Raw genomic sequence first — 13,822 nt, 5'->3', positions numbered from 1 at the left:
CAGCATCGTAGAACGTTTTCCTCTTTTCCTGGTCAGATGGTCTGTAGCAGGTGGCATATGGCACACATTCGAGCTTGAAAAACAGAAACTTACTTGGGCCCCAGGCAGAGATTCTGAAGGAATGATCTGGGCAGGCCCAGGAAATCAGTATTTTTTTAAACTTCCCCAGGAGCTTGTCATGAGCCGCCAGGATTAGGAACCACTGACCTATACTGAGTGTTTTTTTCTTCTTAGAATGGGCTGTCTACCCCCTAAGCTTCTGGGGCACTTCCTGTATCTGGGCCTTCCTGGGTTGTCCCGGACACGCAGTGATACAGCCTCCCCGTCTGCTGGCCCATCTTTCCTGATCAGCCCACCTCCTTGGTACTCTCCTTCCTCCGGCTCTCTGAGAACCGTCTCCAGGGAGGTCCTCTCTCGCTATAGAGAAGTCCAAGTTACCCGCCTTATTCTTAGGCTACCAGCAGATTTCACTCTGTCAACACCTCTGCGAGGACCGCAGGTAACCAACGGTTCCCGGCATTTGTGTCTTCCAGTGACACCGAGAGTAGAAAATTGTGCAAGAAGATGAAAGTTGACCTGAGCCCAAAGGACAAAAAGGTCGAATTATTCCATTACCAGTAAGTACACGTGGTCATTTCCAATTTCCAAGTAGTAAGTGCTGAAAGCTTTCATTGGTATTCTCAGCGCACAGCGATTTTAGGCAGATCAATTTTATTCCGGCATGATTTCTTCCCCCCTGTTTACAGTTATTTCATTTAAAAACATCTTGAACTCTGTTCCAAAGCCAAATCTTATTAAGATGCCGCAGGAAACCAAAGGTATGTCTCTTCACAACCATTCCCATAGTTAACACCCTTTTCTCTTGTTTGACAGGGATGGTGCCTTTCACACCGAATATAACCGAGCTGTGACATTTAAGGTAAATTCACCTCCCTCCTTCTCAGGCAGAGCTGGAACTGAATGGGTGCCAGAAGTCTGGCAGCTTCTCCCGGAGAGAAGGAAGGGCAGAGAGCACAAATAGCTCTTTCTGGAGGACCCGAGGGAGTCTTATCTCCAGAGCGTATGTCAGCAAAATATCTGTGGGAGTTTGTAACTCTTAACACAATAAGGATGACCAGCCACACAGCTCCTGTAGCGTCAGGCCTCTCCCCTCCAAAGGCCTGGCCTCCCTTCGCTGTGGCTTCAAGGCCCCCTCCCCCACCCCCGCAGCAGAGTCTGCGTGGCTGCGCATGGCTGGAGGGGGCTGGCTGTGCCCAGGTTAGCACACTCTGCCGCACACCAGCAGGCCGGCACACGTGGGTTGGTGCCGCTTGTTCCAGATGAGATGCTGATGTCGCCGAGATTTTCCCTGTTCCAAATCCAATTTAGAAGTGGACGGGAAAACATCAGTGAACATAAGTGTGGAGATCCCGTGACCTGCAGGTGCTGTCCTGTGATCACCTTGGTTTCTAGGCATCCATCCCGCTCTGTGCCCTCCTCCTGCCCTTGGATCCTGCTCCTTCGCCACACACATTCTCTTCCTCAAACCAGCCTCCTTCCACCTGTGGTCCAGGCCACATCCCCTGCCCTGGCTGGGGCTATGCATTTCTCCCGTTCCCAAATCTGCTGACCCCAGGCATTCTGACTTTCCTGCTTCCCACACTGGGTTCGACCCTGCACTCCTCTCTCTGTGTCTCCATCCGTGTCTCCTTCCACCCCTTCCTGACCGGTCTGAGCAGCTGTCACTGCCCCTCCCCACACCCCTCCCTGCCATCTCTTGTTCATCCACGAACACTGCTTCCTTTTCAGTTGCTGCAGCTCTTCTCTGACACAGACTCAGCCTGATTACTCACTGTAACGCCCACTTAGACACTTGGAGACAATGCTACCAACTGGGGTCGCTTAACCCCTCTTATTCTGTGTGAAGACCTCCACTGAAGTTTCTGGAGAGATCACGTGCTCCCCAGGAGCCAGGGTTAGCTCGGTGGGGTGGGAGGTGCCTCTGCAGGGACGGGAAGGGGAGCTGTGTTTTGTCCTGGAGGCTGTGTTCGGGGTATGCTTAGCCAGCCTCTGAGAAGGCTGTGCTGTGAGGGTGCCCTCGGGGATGGCCGCTGCTCAGAATTGTCGTAGCAGGGACGGAGCAAGGAGCCCCGGAGGTCTGAGCTGGCCTGGGTGGGGTGGCCAAGTCCTGGCCTTTGTCCACCTCTTTACAAAGACTAGGTGTGGGTGATCTTGTCCTTCTGCGATTTTTTTTTTTTATGCCAATAAGCCAGAGATGTGGGCTAAGCATTGTACAGGGTTTGTTTTTAATGGAGAGAAGACATTCTTGGTCCCGGGGCCCCCAAAGCACACAAGGGGATTGGGGTGGAGCCCTGAAGTTCTCCAGAGCAAGGGGTAGTGTCCCAGGGACTGCCTGACAGCGTCCGCTTCTAAGCAGGAGTGGCGAGACAAAGGCCCTCCCTGGTCACGGGATGGTTCTCCTTTCGGGGCTTCTCCTGGGCCTCTGTCTCCAGAGAGGTCGGGTGGGCACAGCCTCAGGCTCATGCTCGGGCTGTTGTTGCTGTCACCCCCCACAAGGCCTGGTCACAGCAACTATGTCGACTGTGCCGTGGCCCCTCCAGAGGCCAGATAAATGAGGATAGAGAGCAGAAAACTCCTAGAGGGAACTTCTTGTTTGAGGGGCCTTCTGCTTGTCAGCAGTCTGTCCAGCAAAATCCTTTGTATAAGTGGTGAGGACCAAAGGTGCCTAGAAACCGAGGTTCCGATGGCTCTCTGATGACCTTCTTCAAGGCCCCGTGGCCATGACGTCATCCTGAAGACCAAGGTGCAGGCGTTGGGCAGTTTCCCTGGGATGCAGAGCACCCGGAATAAGGTGGCTGAGGGTGGGGTCAGGAGCTGCTCCCTACACACTTTCCTGCCCAAGATCTTGTCGGTTAGAACAATTTGAAGAGAATCTATGAATGGGACTATTCAACTTCAGTTAAAGGAGAATAATCTCAACCTGAAAAGCAAAAGATTGCAAGTGCGCATGTTTCAATTAATACATGAAAAGAGGCCGTTTCTTTTTCCATCCACACCCATGTTTTTCCCCTGATGCTGAGGAGAGGGCAGGGGAACGGGATACTGTGTAACCCTTTAACTCAGCCCGTGCTGGTGTGGGACAGGAGCCCCCCAGCGTCCTGCCAGTTTGGGTTCCTCGCCCACGGATAGTCACCTGGAAGTCCCAGACCTCCTCCTCACAGTGTGTGAGCATGCATAAAAGTACGTGTGTTCACGTGAGTCCGGGGTCTCACAGGCTCTTGAAGCCCCCGTGCACCCTAGATTGAGAACCCTGCACCAGGTGTTCTGCAGCAGCGCATGAGTGTGGGTCTCACGTGGCCCAGTGGGCAGGTGCCTCTGCAGCTGCGGGTGAGTGTGGGTCTCGGGAAGGCCCTGCCGGTTCCATTTTGGCCTGTACTGTCGCAGGGTAGCTTAGACAAGGGGCTGGGGAAAGGCCATCTGCCTTTGCCAGGGGGCAGCTCTGGTGCAGACGCCCTCCTCTTGCCAGGGGGTGTTTCAGAGCTCCGCTTGGATGGACAGGGAGCATTGCCTGAATGAAATCCAAGTCTATCCCCGCGCTCTCCTATATTAGCTCCTTCCAGATAGCAGTTTCCAGAAATAAACCTCACGGGTAGCCTCCCTGAGAGGGTCTTTTCCTTTCTCACCCCAGACCTCCCTCCGGCCCCCAACGTGCACAGGGACACGCCCAATTCATCCTGTGCTCATTGGAGTTTGAGCAGCGTGGACAGAAGCAACAGAATCTTGCATCAAATCGGGGGATACTGAGGCCTCCGTCTGTTGCCGTAGAGGCCGGCAGCTCCCTCCAGGGTGGAGGGATGGAGGCCTGACTCGTTTCTGGTACCCATTCCTGGTTCTCAGACTTTGAGCACCATTTCCCAGAGTGACAGAGGAAAGGGTGTGCTGCGGGCGTCCTGGACCAGTGACAAGTGGCAGGTGGGAGGGGGGTGTCCTTCCCAAAGGAAGCAGAGACCAGAGTTGGTTGTCCACATGACAGAGGCTACTTCAGCCCTGTATCCTGGAGCTCTTTGTCCGGTCTTCAATCCTGGACCATCTAGACAGGAGTCCAAGGAGAGAAGTACAGCAACCAGGCCGCAGAGATGGGCCCCTGCTCTGGGGCTTCCCATCCTGAGCTCCACAGAGGAGGGTCAGGATTAAAGCTCTCACTCAGTTGAGATCACGCAATACCAGGCAGGTTACAAGTAGGTGTGATTACCTACTTACCAGGTGAAGGCTTTTAGTGGCTGCTCGAGAGTGAAAGTATCCACCCTGGACAGGGCTGGAGATCTTTACTCAAATCGATCAGGGAGATTTTTCTGGAGGAGGTGGGATTTAGCAGTGTATCCCTGGTTTGAATAAGCCAACTGATTGTCTCAAGTTTTGTTTTTCTTTTTGGTTCCATGAAGAAGCACAGTAGAATGGATCCACTGAGCAGAGTAAAGTGTCATGTGGCTGGAAATTCCTGGTGGAGGGGGTGCCTTGTTAGCGCCCTTCGCAGTGACATCAGTGGGCGATGGAATGGCACACTCCCAAGTGTGTGCCCGTGGGCCACATGCAGTTCCCTTCCAGGCACCTGGGTCTCCAGGCAGGGAAACAGGCAGATTCCCGACTCCCCCACCTCCCTCTTCCTGGCTAAATCGACTTTTGCCTTGTGTCTTCTTTTCCTCAGTCCATAGTGGCCTTTCTGAAGGATCCGAAAGGGCCCCCGCTGTGGGAGGAAGATCCTGGAGCCAAAGATGTTGTTCACATTGACAGTGAAAAGGTAATGTGTTTGCCATCAGTTCTGACGGTCGCTGGAAGCGTCCCCGCCCTGAACCACGGCCTCCCAGGGGCAGGTGCCCAAGGAGCTGAGAAGTGGGAGTGCTCCTAACCAGCTGTGCTTCCTCCAGGGGAGGGGGGCCAGGGCCCTCCTCCCCGATGCTCCCCAGCCTCCCAGGCTGCCCCAGAGCCTCCTCTACGGACTCTTTCTTAATGTATTTTAACACGTTTAGAGTTTCCTTATAAGAATGTCTATTTAAACATCCTCTCCTCATTATGTCATCTGGTTGCTGCTGGAATGGACCTTGTGTGTTTTGCTTTTTAAAAAAGTGGGTTTGAGTTTGTTGTTGTTTTTAAGTAATAATCTGCGAGATTTGGGTTCTATTTCCAGAGGCTTGGGTCAGGTCTCTAATATTCTGAGGCACTGTGTGACTTTGAACAAATTGTTTCCCCTCTTTAAGCTTCAATTTCGGGTTTGGCCAGGATTTGCAGGAGGTGGGGGAGGAGGGGGTTGGAGATACTGATTTATTGTCTCCATATAGCCCTGACTCTCTTTCCTTCTTAAAAAGCATGTCAAGCTGAAACCCGTTTGGCTCAGTGGATAGAGCTTCGGCCTGCTGACTAAAGGGTCCTGGGTTCAATTCAGGTCAAGGGCATGTACCTTGGTTGCGGGCACATCCCCAGTAGGGGGTGTGCAAGAGGCAGCTGATCGATGATTCTCTCTCATCAATGTTTCTAACTCTCTATCCCTCTCTCTTCCTCTCTGTAAAAAAATCAATAAAATATATTTTCAAAAAAAAAAAAAAAAAAAAAAAGCATGTCAAGTGCCAGGAGGTGATGGCTATGCAACAACAAACAGCTCAGAAAGATGTTGCTCCTGGGTAGGTTTTGTGATAATATGCAGTTCTGGCCCCTGCCCAGTGATAGCCTGGTGCCTCCCTCCCCCAAGATGTGCATGTCCTCGGGCTCCTAAGATTGCTCTTGTGTGACTGGAAATATTAAACAAATATTTTTTCGCATCTGTAGGCAGTCCCCTTGTTATACTTTCTGCCATTTTCTCTCATGTGGAAATATAGATACAGCTGCTATTTCGCTAATCAAATCCCCACATGAAATAACTACAAGTTCCTAATGCAAGTTGAATTGCCGATTTATATTTGTAATCCATCCTTGCTGAAGGTAACTAAGCGTCTTTGAATGTAAAGTAATATTTGTTATTACTCAGGATATGAAACCAAATTGTGACTGGCTCAGAAAAACTTTTCTTCTCGGAGCTTTTACCGGGTTTTATCTGTAGAGATTCCAGATTATTGTCAAAGTGTTTGCATCCTTCATTCCAAGTCAGGGTCAAAGATTGGGTTACTAATTCTGTCTTCAAATGAGTGCCTTTTGGCCAAGACATGGAAGCAAACTAAGTGTCCTTTGATAGATAAATGAATAAAGAATATGTGGTGTCTATGTATATACGGTGGAATACTACCCGGCCATAAGAAAAAGATGAAATACTGTCATTTTTTACAACATTGATGAATGTTGAGAGTATCATGCTCAGTGAAATAAGTCAGATGGAACAACAAGAACCATATGATTTCACTCATATATGTAAAACAGAAAGCAGCAAACAAAGAAAAACTCATAGACACAGACAACAGTATGGTGGTTACCAGGGAAAAGGAAAATGGGGGGAGGTAGCAAAGAGTAAAGGGGGCCAGCCCTGGCCGGTATGGCTCAGTTGGTTGGATGTCTTCTTGTGGAACAAAAGGTTGTTGGTTTGATTCCCTGTTGGGGCTCATGTCCAGGTTATGGGTTCCATCCCTAGTCGGGGGCGTGTAAGAGGCAGTCAATGGATGTTTCACTCTCACATTGATAGTTCTCTCTCTCTCCTCCATTCCTTTCTCTCTGAAAATCAATTTTTTAAAATATATTTTATTGATTTTTTACAGAGAGGAAGGGAGAGAGATAGAGAGCTAGAAAAGTCGATGAGAGAGAAACATCGACCAGCTGCCTCTTGCACACCCCCTACCGGGGATGTGCCTGCAACCAACGTACATGCCCTTGACCGGAATCGAACCTGGGACCTTTCAGTCCGCAGGCCGACACTCTACAGCTGAGCCAAACCGGTTTCGGCTGAAAATCAATTTTTAAAAAAAGTAGCCCTAGCCAGTTTGGCTCAGTGGATAGAGTGTCGGCCTACTGACTGCAGGGTCCCAGGTTCTATTCCCATCAAGGGCACATGCCCGGGTTGTGGGCTCAATCCCCAGTAGGGGGCATGCAGGAGGCAGCCGATCAATGACTCTCTCTCATCATTGAGGTTTCTATCCCTCTCCCTTCCCTTCCTCTCTGAAATTAATAAAAATATATATATTTTTTAAAGTTCAAGGGGGCCCAATATATAGTAATGGAAGGAGACTTGACTTTGGGTGGTGAACACACAATGCAATATCCAGATGACATATTATAGAATTGTACACTTGAAACTTATCTAATCTTATTAGCAAATGTCATCTGAATAAATTTAATAAAAATTTTAAAAATGAGTGCCTTTGCTCTTTCGTTATATAAACAAGAGTAAACATTTTCAGAATTCATTATAAAAAGTTTTAAATTCCCATAAAATAATTTGTCATCTTCTCTATCTTGCTGGAAAATTATAAGTTATGTGTATTCATTGTTGGAAATTTAGAAAATATAGCTTAAGCGTGAAAGAAAGAAAAAAACCACCCATCCCTTCCCTTAGGGATACCACTGCTGGTATTTTCTGTAGCCTTTTAGGCTTTCCACATAATGTGCTCCATAAATATTAACAGACGTTTCATCAGCTGCTAGGTGCTGTTTTGTAACCCACTCCCCCGCCCCCACGTAATGTAACCTGCACATCTTACTGTGACACTGAGCGCCCGTCTTCCTCGTCCGCAGCGATGCAGCCACGTTCCGTCGCGCGGATGTGCCCTCATCTGTTTGCCAACGCCTTGTTGCTGCCAGAAAGCTGCATTTTGAAACTTCCTCTTATTTCCCTTATTGTTCAGAAGAGAAAAACCTCCAATTTTCTCCTATGGAAACTGGCTAGAAGAGCCCATTTTCATCAAAATACGCTCTGTCGTGGGGCCTCTTGGCCGCCCTTAATAGATGTGCCTTCTCCTGAGTACCCTGGGCTCTCGTGGGAAGGAAGTCTCCTGCCCTGCTCTCACAGAAGGCTTTCTTAGCACTCTTGTGGCCTTTGTCTTTTTACATGGCTTGTATTTATTCAACCAAGGATTTTATATTGCCTAACAACGTGCCGGGCACTGTTCCCTAAGGGTTTTGCAAATACCCATGATCAGTGTAGCTTGGAACCTCCTGGGAGTGGAGGGCACGTCTTGTCCTGTGCTCACAGTGGGCTCTGGGGACATGGGTAGTGGGGGCCGGGCTGGGCCGGGGAATAGATCAGCAGGTGTGGGTTGACCCATGCTCCAGCTCCCCGTCTGGTCCTGTCAGGCCTACGCAAAAACAACCATTCATCACAGCACAACCGCTCCATAGGCCGCGGGAGAAGGGGCAGCCTGGTCGACAGCCTCTTGCAGCATGAAAAGCTCCCTGTAGACGTTTCATTGCTCAGGTGGAACTGAAAGTAAAGCTGGTAGCCTGGTCCGACTCCTTCATCCCAGCAGCAGGTGGCCTTGGGAGAGCCAGTTGTCTGTTCTGGGCCTCAGTTTCCCCATCTGTAATAGGCAAGGGTGGTTCAGAAGAGATGGTCTCTGGGGTTCTTTCGGCTCCTGACACGCCATGACTTTTCCCCCCCGACCCCAAATCTGACAGTGGATGTCTGCAGGTTTCGCCTGCCCCTCCCACCACTGTGGCCCCTGGGGGGTGGGCCTCTGATATTGAGCAATGTGTGACCTGTGGTGTTCTCTGCTTGTGCCTCAGGACTTCAGACGGCTCCTGAAGAAGGAAGAGAAGCCGCTGCTGATGATGTTCTATGCCCCCTGTGAGTGACCCTTCTCCTTGGGCCAGAGCTTGTGACTCAGATTCTTGGCGGGGCAGCTGGGGGTTGTGAGGCGGGGAGACTGGGAACAGGCCCCCCGGTTTCTCACTTAGAATCACACTGCTCCTCCCATCTCACCATCTGTGCCTCTTTTCCTTCATCTTGACCACTTCACCAGTTTTTCTCTTGCTGGAATCGGCATTCTTCTGCCCTCTTCACCCCGAGGTCCACCCAGCCACAACTCAGGTCTCCTCTCAGGTTCACCTTCCCCTGCCCCTCTGTCTTCCAGGGGCCGGGAAGCCCCTTTCCTGCCAGGTCTGTGCCTGGTGAAGCCTCCGCAGAGTCTCAGTGCGCTCTCCAAGGTGCTGTCGCTGCTCACCACCCGGAGCCCTGCAGGCTCCTGGCAGCTGCTTGGCAGCTCCTCCTCCAGCTCTAGCTCCTGCACACCTCTGCTGGTGCCCCCTGGAGGGGAGGGGAGTCAGGGCCAGGGAGAAAGCGGTTCGGTCTCTGGATACGGCAAGAGGCCATGGGAATAGCAAAGGATCACTAAGATGACAACCAGAAGAACTGGGTTCTAACGCCAGGTATGCTGCCAGTGAGCTGGGTGACTGTGGTCAGCCTCCCTGTTCCTCAGCTTCCATTTATGGAAAAGAAGGGGTTGGATCGGAGCAATGGTTTTCAAACTTTTTGACAGCATTAAAATGTTTTCATTGCAATTCAGTACCATAAGTATACATAAATTTCATATAAACAAGCTGAAACAGAAGTTTCACAAAATCACACTAACCTTTACTATGTACTCTACCAGATGTAGTACCCACTGATATTTTCTTTTTTATTCTGTTTTATTTAAAAGAAGTCATTGGTTCTTCCAACCATTTCATAACCCTCTAATAAAGGGTCAACAAACTCTGGCCCCTAGGCTGGCTGCCTTCTTTTGTAAATTGATTTTTTGTTGGAACACAGCCACATCCATTTGTTTACATGTTGTCTGTGGCTGCTTCCAAGCAGAGTTGAGTAGTGACAGTATGTCCCCCAAAGCCTCAGATATCTCCCATCTGGGCCACCCCTGTAGTCCAGTGGGTCCTGACCCACAGATTAGGAGACAATGGGCCAAAGCCTGTGTGAGGCCCCAGTAGCTGGGACTCATGGACCATCACATGCCCCTCATGGCAGCCAGATGCCTGAGAGCTGGAGAAAGGGGTTGTGGGTAGTGGAAGGTGGGGGTGCCCGGGTGGTTCTGTGGCTGGGCTGGGTATCATGGGTTATGGCACTTGAGTTCTGTTGACTCTTGAAAGTCCCTCTTCCTGAGAAGTTCTTAGAGCAAAGACCCTTCCCACTCCCACCCTAGTGACCATGCCTCCCCAGGTGATGCTCTTCTGTGGGGTTCTGGTGGTCCTGTCTGACCTGGGGCTAGTCACCATGACAACAGCCTCTCTCAGCTTATGTTGATCACTGTGTGTCCCCACCTGCCCTCCCCACAGACACCTCACTGGCCTGTGCCTCTTCCTAGAAGACCTGGTTCTGCCTAGAGTGTTCCATACTTTAACCCCAGGTCATATATATATATATATATATATATATATATATATATATATATATGTTGTTCATTAAATATATATATATATATATATATATATATATATATATATATATATATATGCCTAAGCGACCTGTCAGCTATTCAGCTGTTTGACTGATAGCTATGACATGCACTTACCATCAGGGGGCAGATGCTCTGACATGTAGGTTAGCTTGCTGCTGGGGTTGGGCCAATCAGGATTTGTCGAGATGGGCTGGATGTGCCCTGGAGCCCTCTTGCAGTCCCTCCCTGGCCCTAATTGTGCACCAGTGGGTCTCTCGGTTTGGCCTGTGCCTTCTCGAAATCTGGGACCCCCTCTGGGGATGCCTGCAGGTCAGGCCTAGGGACCCCACTGGTGCATGAATCCATGCACCAGGCCTCTAGTTTTCTTTATAACATTCACTGGTTGGTTTTACCCCATTTTGTTTCTCCTTGGAGGGGTCTTTTTAACTGCCTACCTGTGAATTGCTTCAGGATTGTCCAGCCTACACAGCCCCTTGAGAACATGAGCCCCCTCCTTTGGTTCATGTCCGAACCCTCAGGAATCAACACACTGGCTAAGTGAAACTAAAACAGTGTCTGTCAGTATATAGCACGTAACCACAGGATCGGTATAATGACACCTGTTCATCCCTAAGAGTGGTTTCCTCGCAGTTTGCATCTGAATGTGTCATCCCTCTCACCCACTCCAAGGCTGTCTGGCAGTGTGCCCGTCTTACTCATCACAGAGGGCAGAGATGCCAGCGTGGTGATTATCATCATAATGGAAAGCTGGGTAGGAGAAGTTAGGTTCTTTGTAGGTGTCACAGCAATTAGTAGGGGAGGGAGGGAGAAAATGCACAGCAGTGAAGTTCAGATTTGTGGTGGTGGTGGTGGGATCAGATTAGATGTTCTCTTGGGTCCTAGGTGAGAAACCCAGCATTCTTTTTTTGTTGTTTTAAATGAAACACAGTTGTGCTTTTATTCTACTCAGACACTCAAGTCTTCCATGGCCTCATAAGTGAGCTTATGCCTGGGACACACACCAATTCTCTAACTGGGGAGCCTTTCAGGGCTCTGACCCTTTGACCATATTTGGGGTTAAAGAACCCAGAGGCTGTGGGAGCCTTTACTTGTGACAAGGAATCTGGGTCCCCAGGACCTAAGGTTTATTTAGTGAATGTTTGTCGACTGAATTAACGAGAAAATAATAGGCTGACTGCTCTAACTAAGGGGTCAGCAAACTGTGGCTCTGTTGACTAATGAGTTTGCCGATCACTGCTAGACTAAATGTTACCATGGAGTTGGAAGCTGTGAGGATTAGGCAATTGTGGCATATTGTGTGCAAAGCGGTAAAGGGTTAGTATATGACAGTGGTCGGCAAACTCATTAGTCAACAGACGGCAAACTGCAGCTTGTGAGCCGACCCCTGCTCTAACCTTTAGGGTTTGAAACTGCTAATTAGTCTTACTCTTCCCCTGCCTCCCATTGAGTCAGTGAGAAGATGAGCTCAGATAGGTACCGGCTCTATTTTTGGTAACTGGCATGACCTCTCCCCCCACTACTTCTTCCCCCTGCTGGCCTCCACCCACAGGGACAGTTGGCCGACTCATCACTCAATTGAGGGTTTGGGTGGTCATGTTGCTGCAGGCTGTAGACGGGCAGAGCTGGAAGAGAGAGGCTGCACCTGTGGGGACAGGTAATAAATTAGGCTCCTGATGGATGAATGTATTACAGTGGGCGTCAGAGTCCATCTTATCAAGTCACCGAGTAAAAGTGGGCGAAGGGCTGCACATGTGCCTCCTATTTTCTGCCCTGGGTTGTGAAAGGACCTCCTCCATTCCCTGTGGAAGTGTTTTCCTCGTGGGCCAGAAGGCAAGCCCTCAGGCCTGGTGTTGACTGAGCCTCCCCTGCTGGATGCCCGGCTCGGTCCCTCAGCCTGCAGGGCAGGTGCTGTTTCTACTGCGAAGGTAGGGAAGCGGAGGCTCAGGCCTCTTACGTGAGTAGCCCAGGGCCATCTAGGCAGCGAATAGTCAAGGGGAGATGCTCCCAGAGCTGTGCTCCTTCCTCTGTCGAGCAGCCTCCCTGCATCCCCCCTGGGTGGATCCACCTGGTGGAGGACGGTGTCCAGTGAAGTGGGGCCTGGTCCTGCCCTCAGGATCCCACAGTGGGAGCTGCATATGTCCCCTGGCAAGTGTCACATTGCTTCCTTCATGACTCTGTGGGGATTGTGCTAATGGTGGCAGCTCCTGGGGAGGGCACGTCTTTTTTATTTGTTTATCTTTATTAATCTCAAAGAGGAAGGGAAAGGTAGAGAGACAGAAACACCAATGAGAGAGCGTCATTGATCAGCTGCTTCCTGCACACTCCACACTGGGGATGGAGCCCGCAACCCGGCCAAGTGCCCTGACCAGGAATCAAATCATGACCTCCTGGTTCACAGATCGATGCTCAACCACTGAGCCACACCGTCCAGGCAGAGCCTGGGGTCACCCAGCAGCCTGACCTCGCCACAGCTTCTGCTCTCCTAGTCTCCCTGAATCTGAGCCTGAACTGCAGCCTGGGCCTAATATGCTGGGGGAGGGGGTGTGCATCTGTCTGCCAGGCAGGAATGTCAGGGAGGGGGTCATGGGCATTTTGAGAGTTTTGTGTCAAAGTATCGTGCATCACACCTTGTCCAGTAGACATGGTATTCTGAGGTTCGGGTGGTCCTGGGGAGTTTGACCTGCTGCCAGCTCCCCAGTGTCTCTGTCTCTCTGCCCACACCTGCCCAGTCATTCGCTAAACACAGATTAGACCTGTCAACCTGCTGCCGCCTGCCCTGTCTGCTCCATGCCATGCTGAGATGAGATCCAGCCTAATGTGGGGTTCTGGGCAGCTTTGGTGTCTGCAGCCTTCGGATGCATCTCAAAGCCTTCTTTGCAGCAACGTGGCTTACACGTCAGCATGTCCACATCTGAGGAAATGGTGCTGGTGTTCTGCAGGCCCCACACTGATGTGTGGCCGCTCTGATTGGAGGGAGGAGGCGGCTTTAAATCAAGGTCACTCAGAAGTAGTAGTGAATGTTTGGGCCTGGCTTCACCATCCCAGGAGAGGATTGTGACTGGCCGACCACAGAACCGCAGAGAGGGTTGAGTCAAGAAAATCACAGAATCCTTCAGTGTCGAACTGTCCAGTCCAACCCCCTTGTTTGCCGGAAGGGGCAGAGAGAACTTGACATGTCCAGGGATGACTTCCATCCAGCAAGTGGAGGGAAGATGGGGACTCGAGGCGTGTCATCCTGGCCTGGCGCCCTTCCCACGGGGCCAGCAGCCAGCTTTTCCATGGCAGGCCCGCCTCCCGTCCTTGAGCAATTATCCTTGTTAGTGAAGGAGAAGAGGCACGGAAGTCCCAGAGGGCATTGTATCTGTGGTTGCGCGTTTTCCTCATGATGTTTGATCCAGGTCCCATTGCAGCCCTGGCTGGGTGGGGAGGGGAGGCTCCCAGCTGCGCATGAAGCCGGTGTT

General features: G+C 50.8%; 1 protein-coding gene across 1 annotated transcript in view; it reads left to right on the top strand.

The window, feature by feature from the left end:
- Positions 1-13,822, top strand: part of PDIA5 (protein disulfide isomerase family A member 5) — a 95,690-nt gene that overhangs the window by 42,438 nt on the left and 39,430 nt on the right. The window contains exons 4-7 of the mRNA XM_084871652.1: positions 534-617; positions 874-919; positions 4,706-4,798; positions 8,698-8,758. Of these exons, the coding sequence (XP_084727778.1) occupies positions 534-617; positions 874-919; positions 4,706-4,798; positions 8,698-8,758 (284 nt within the window). The remainder of the gene's footprint in view (positions 1-533; positions 618-873; positions 920-4,705; positions 4,799-8,697; positions 8,759-13,822) is intronic.

The sequence above is a fragment of the Pipistrellus hanaki genome (assembly GCF_964339955.1).
Source record: "Pipistrellus hanaki genome assembly, chromosome: 2".
Classification (NCBI taxonomy): domain Eukaryota; kingdom Metazoa; phylum Chordata; class Mammalia; order Chiroptera; family Vespertilionidae; genus Pipistrellus; species Pipistrellus hanaki.
The sequence above is the reverse complement of the archived record's forward strand: the minus strand, read 5'-3'. Positions and strand labels throughout refer to the sequence as shown.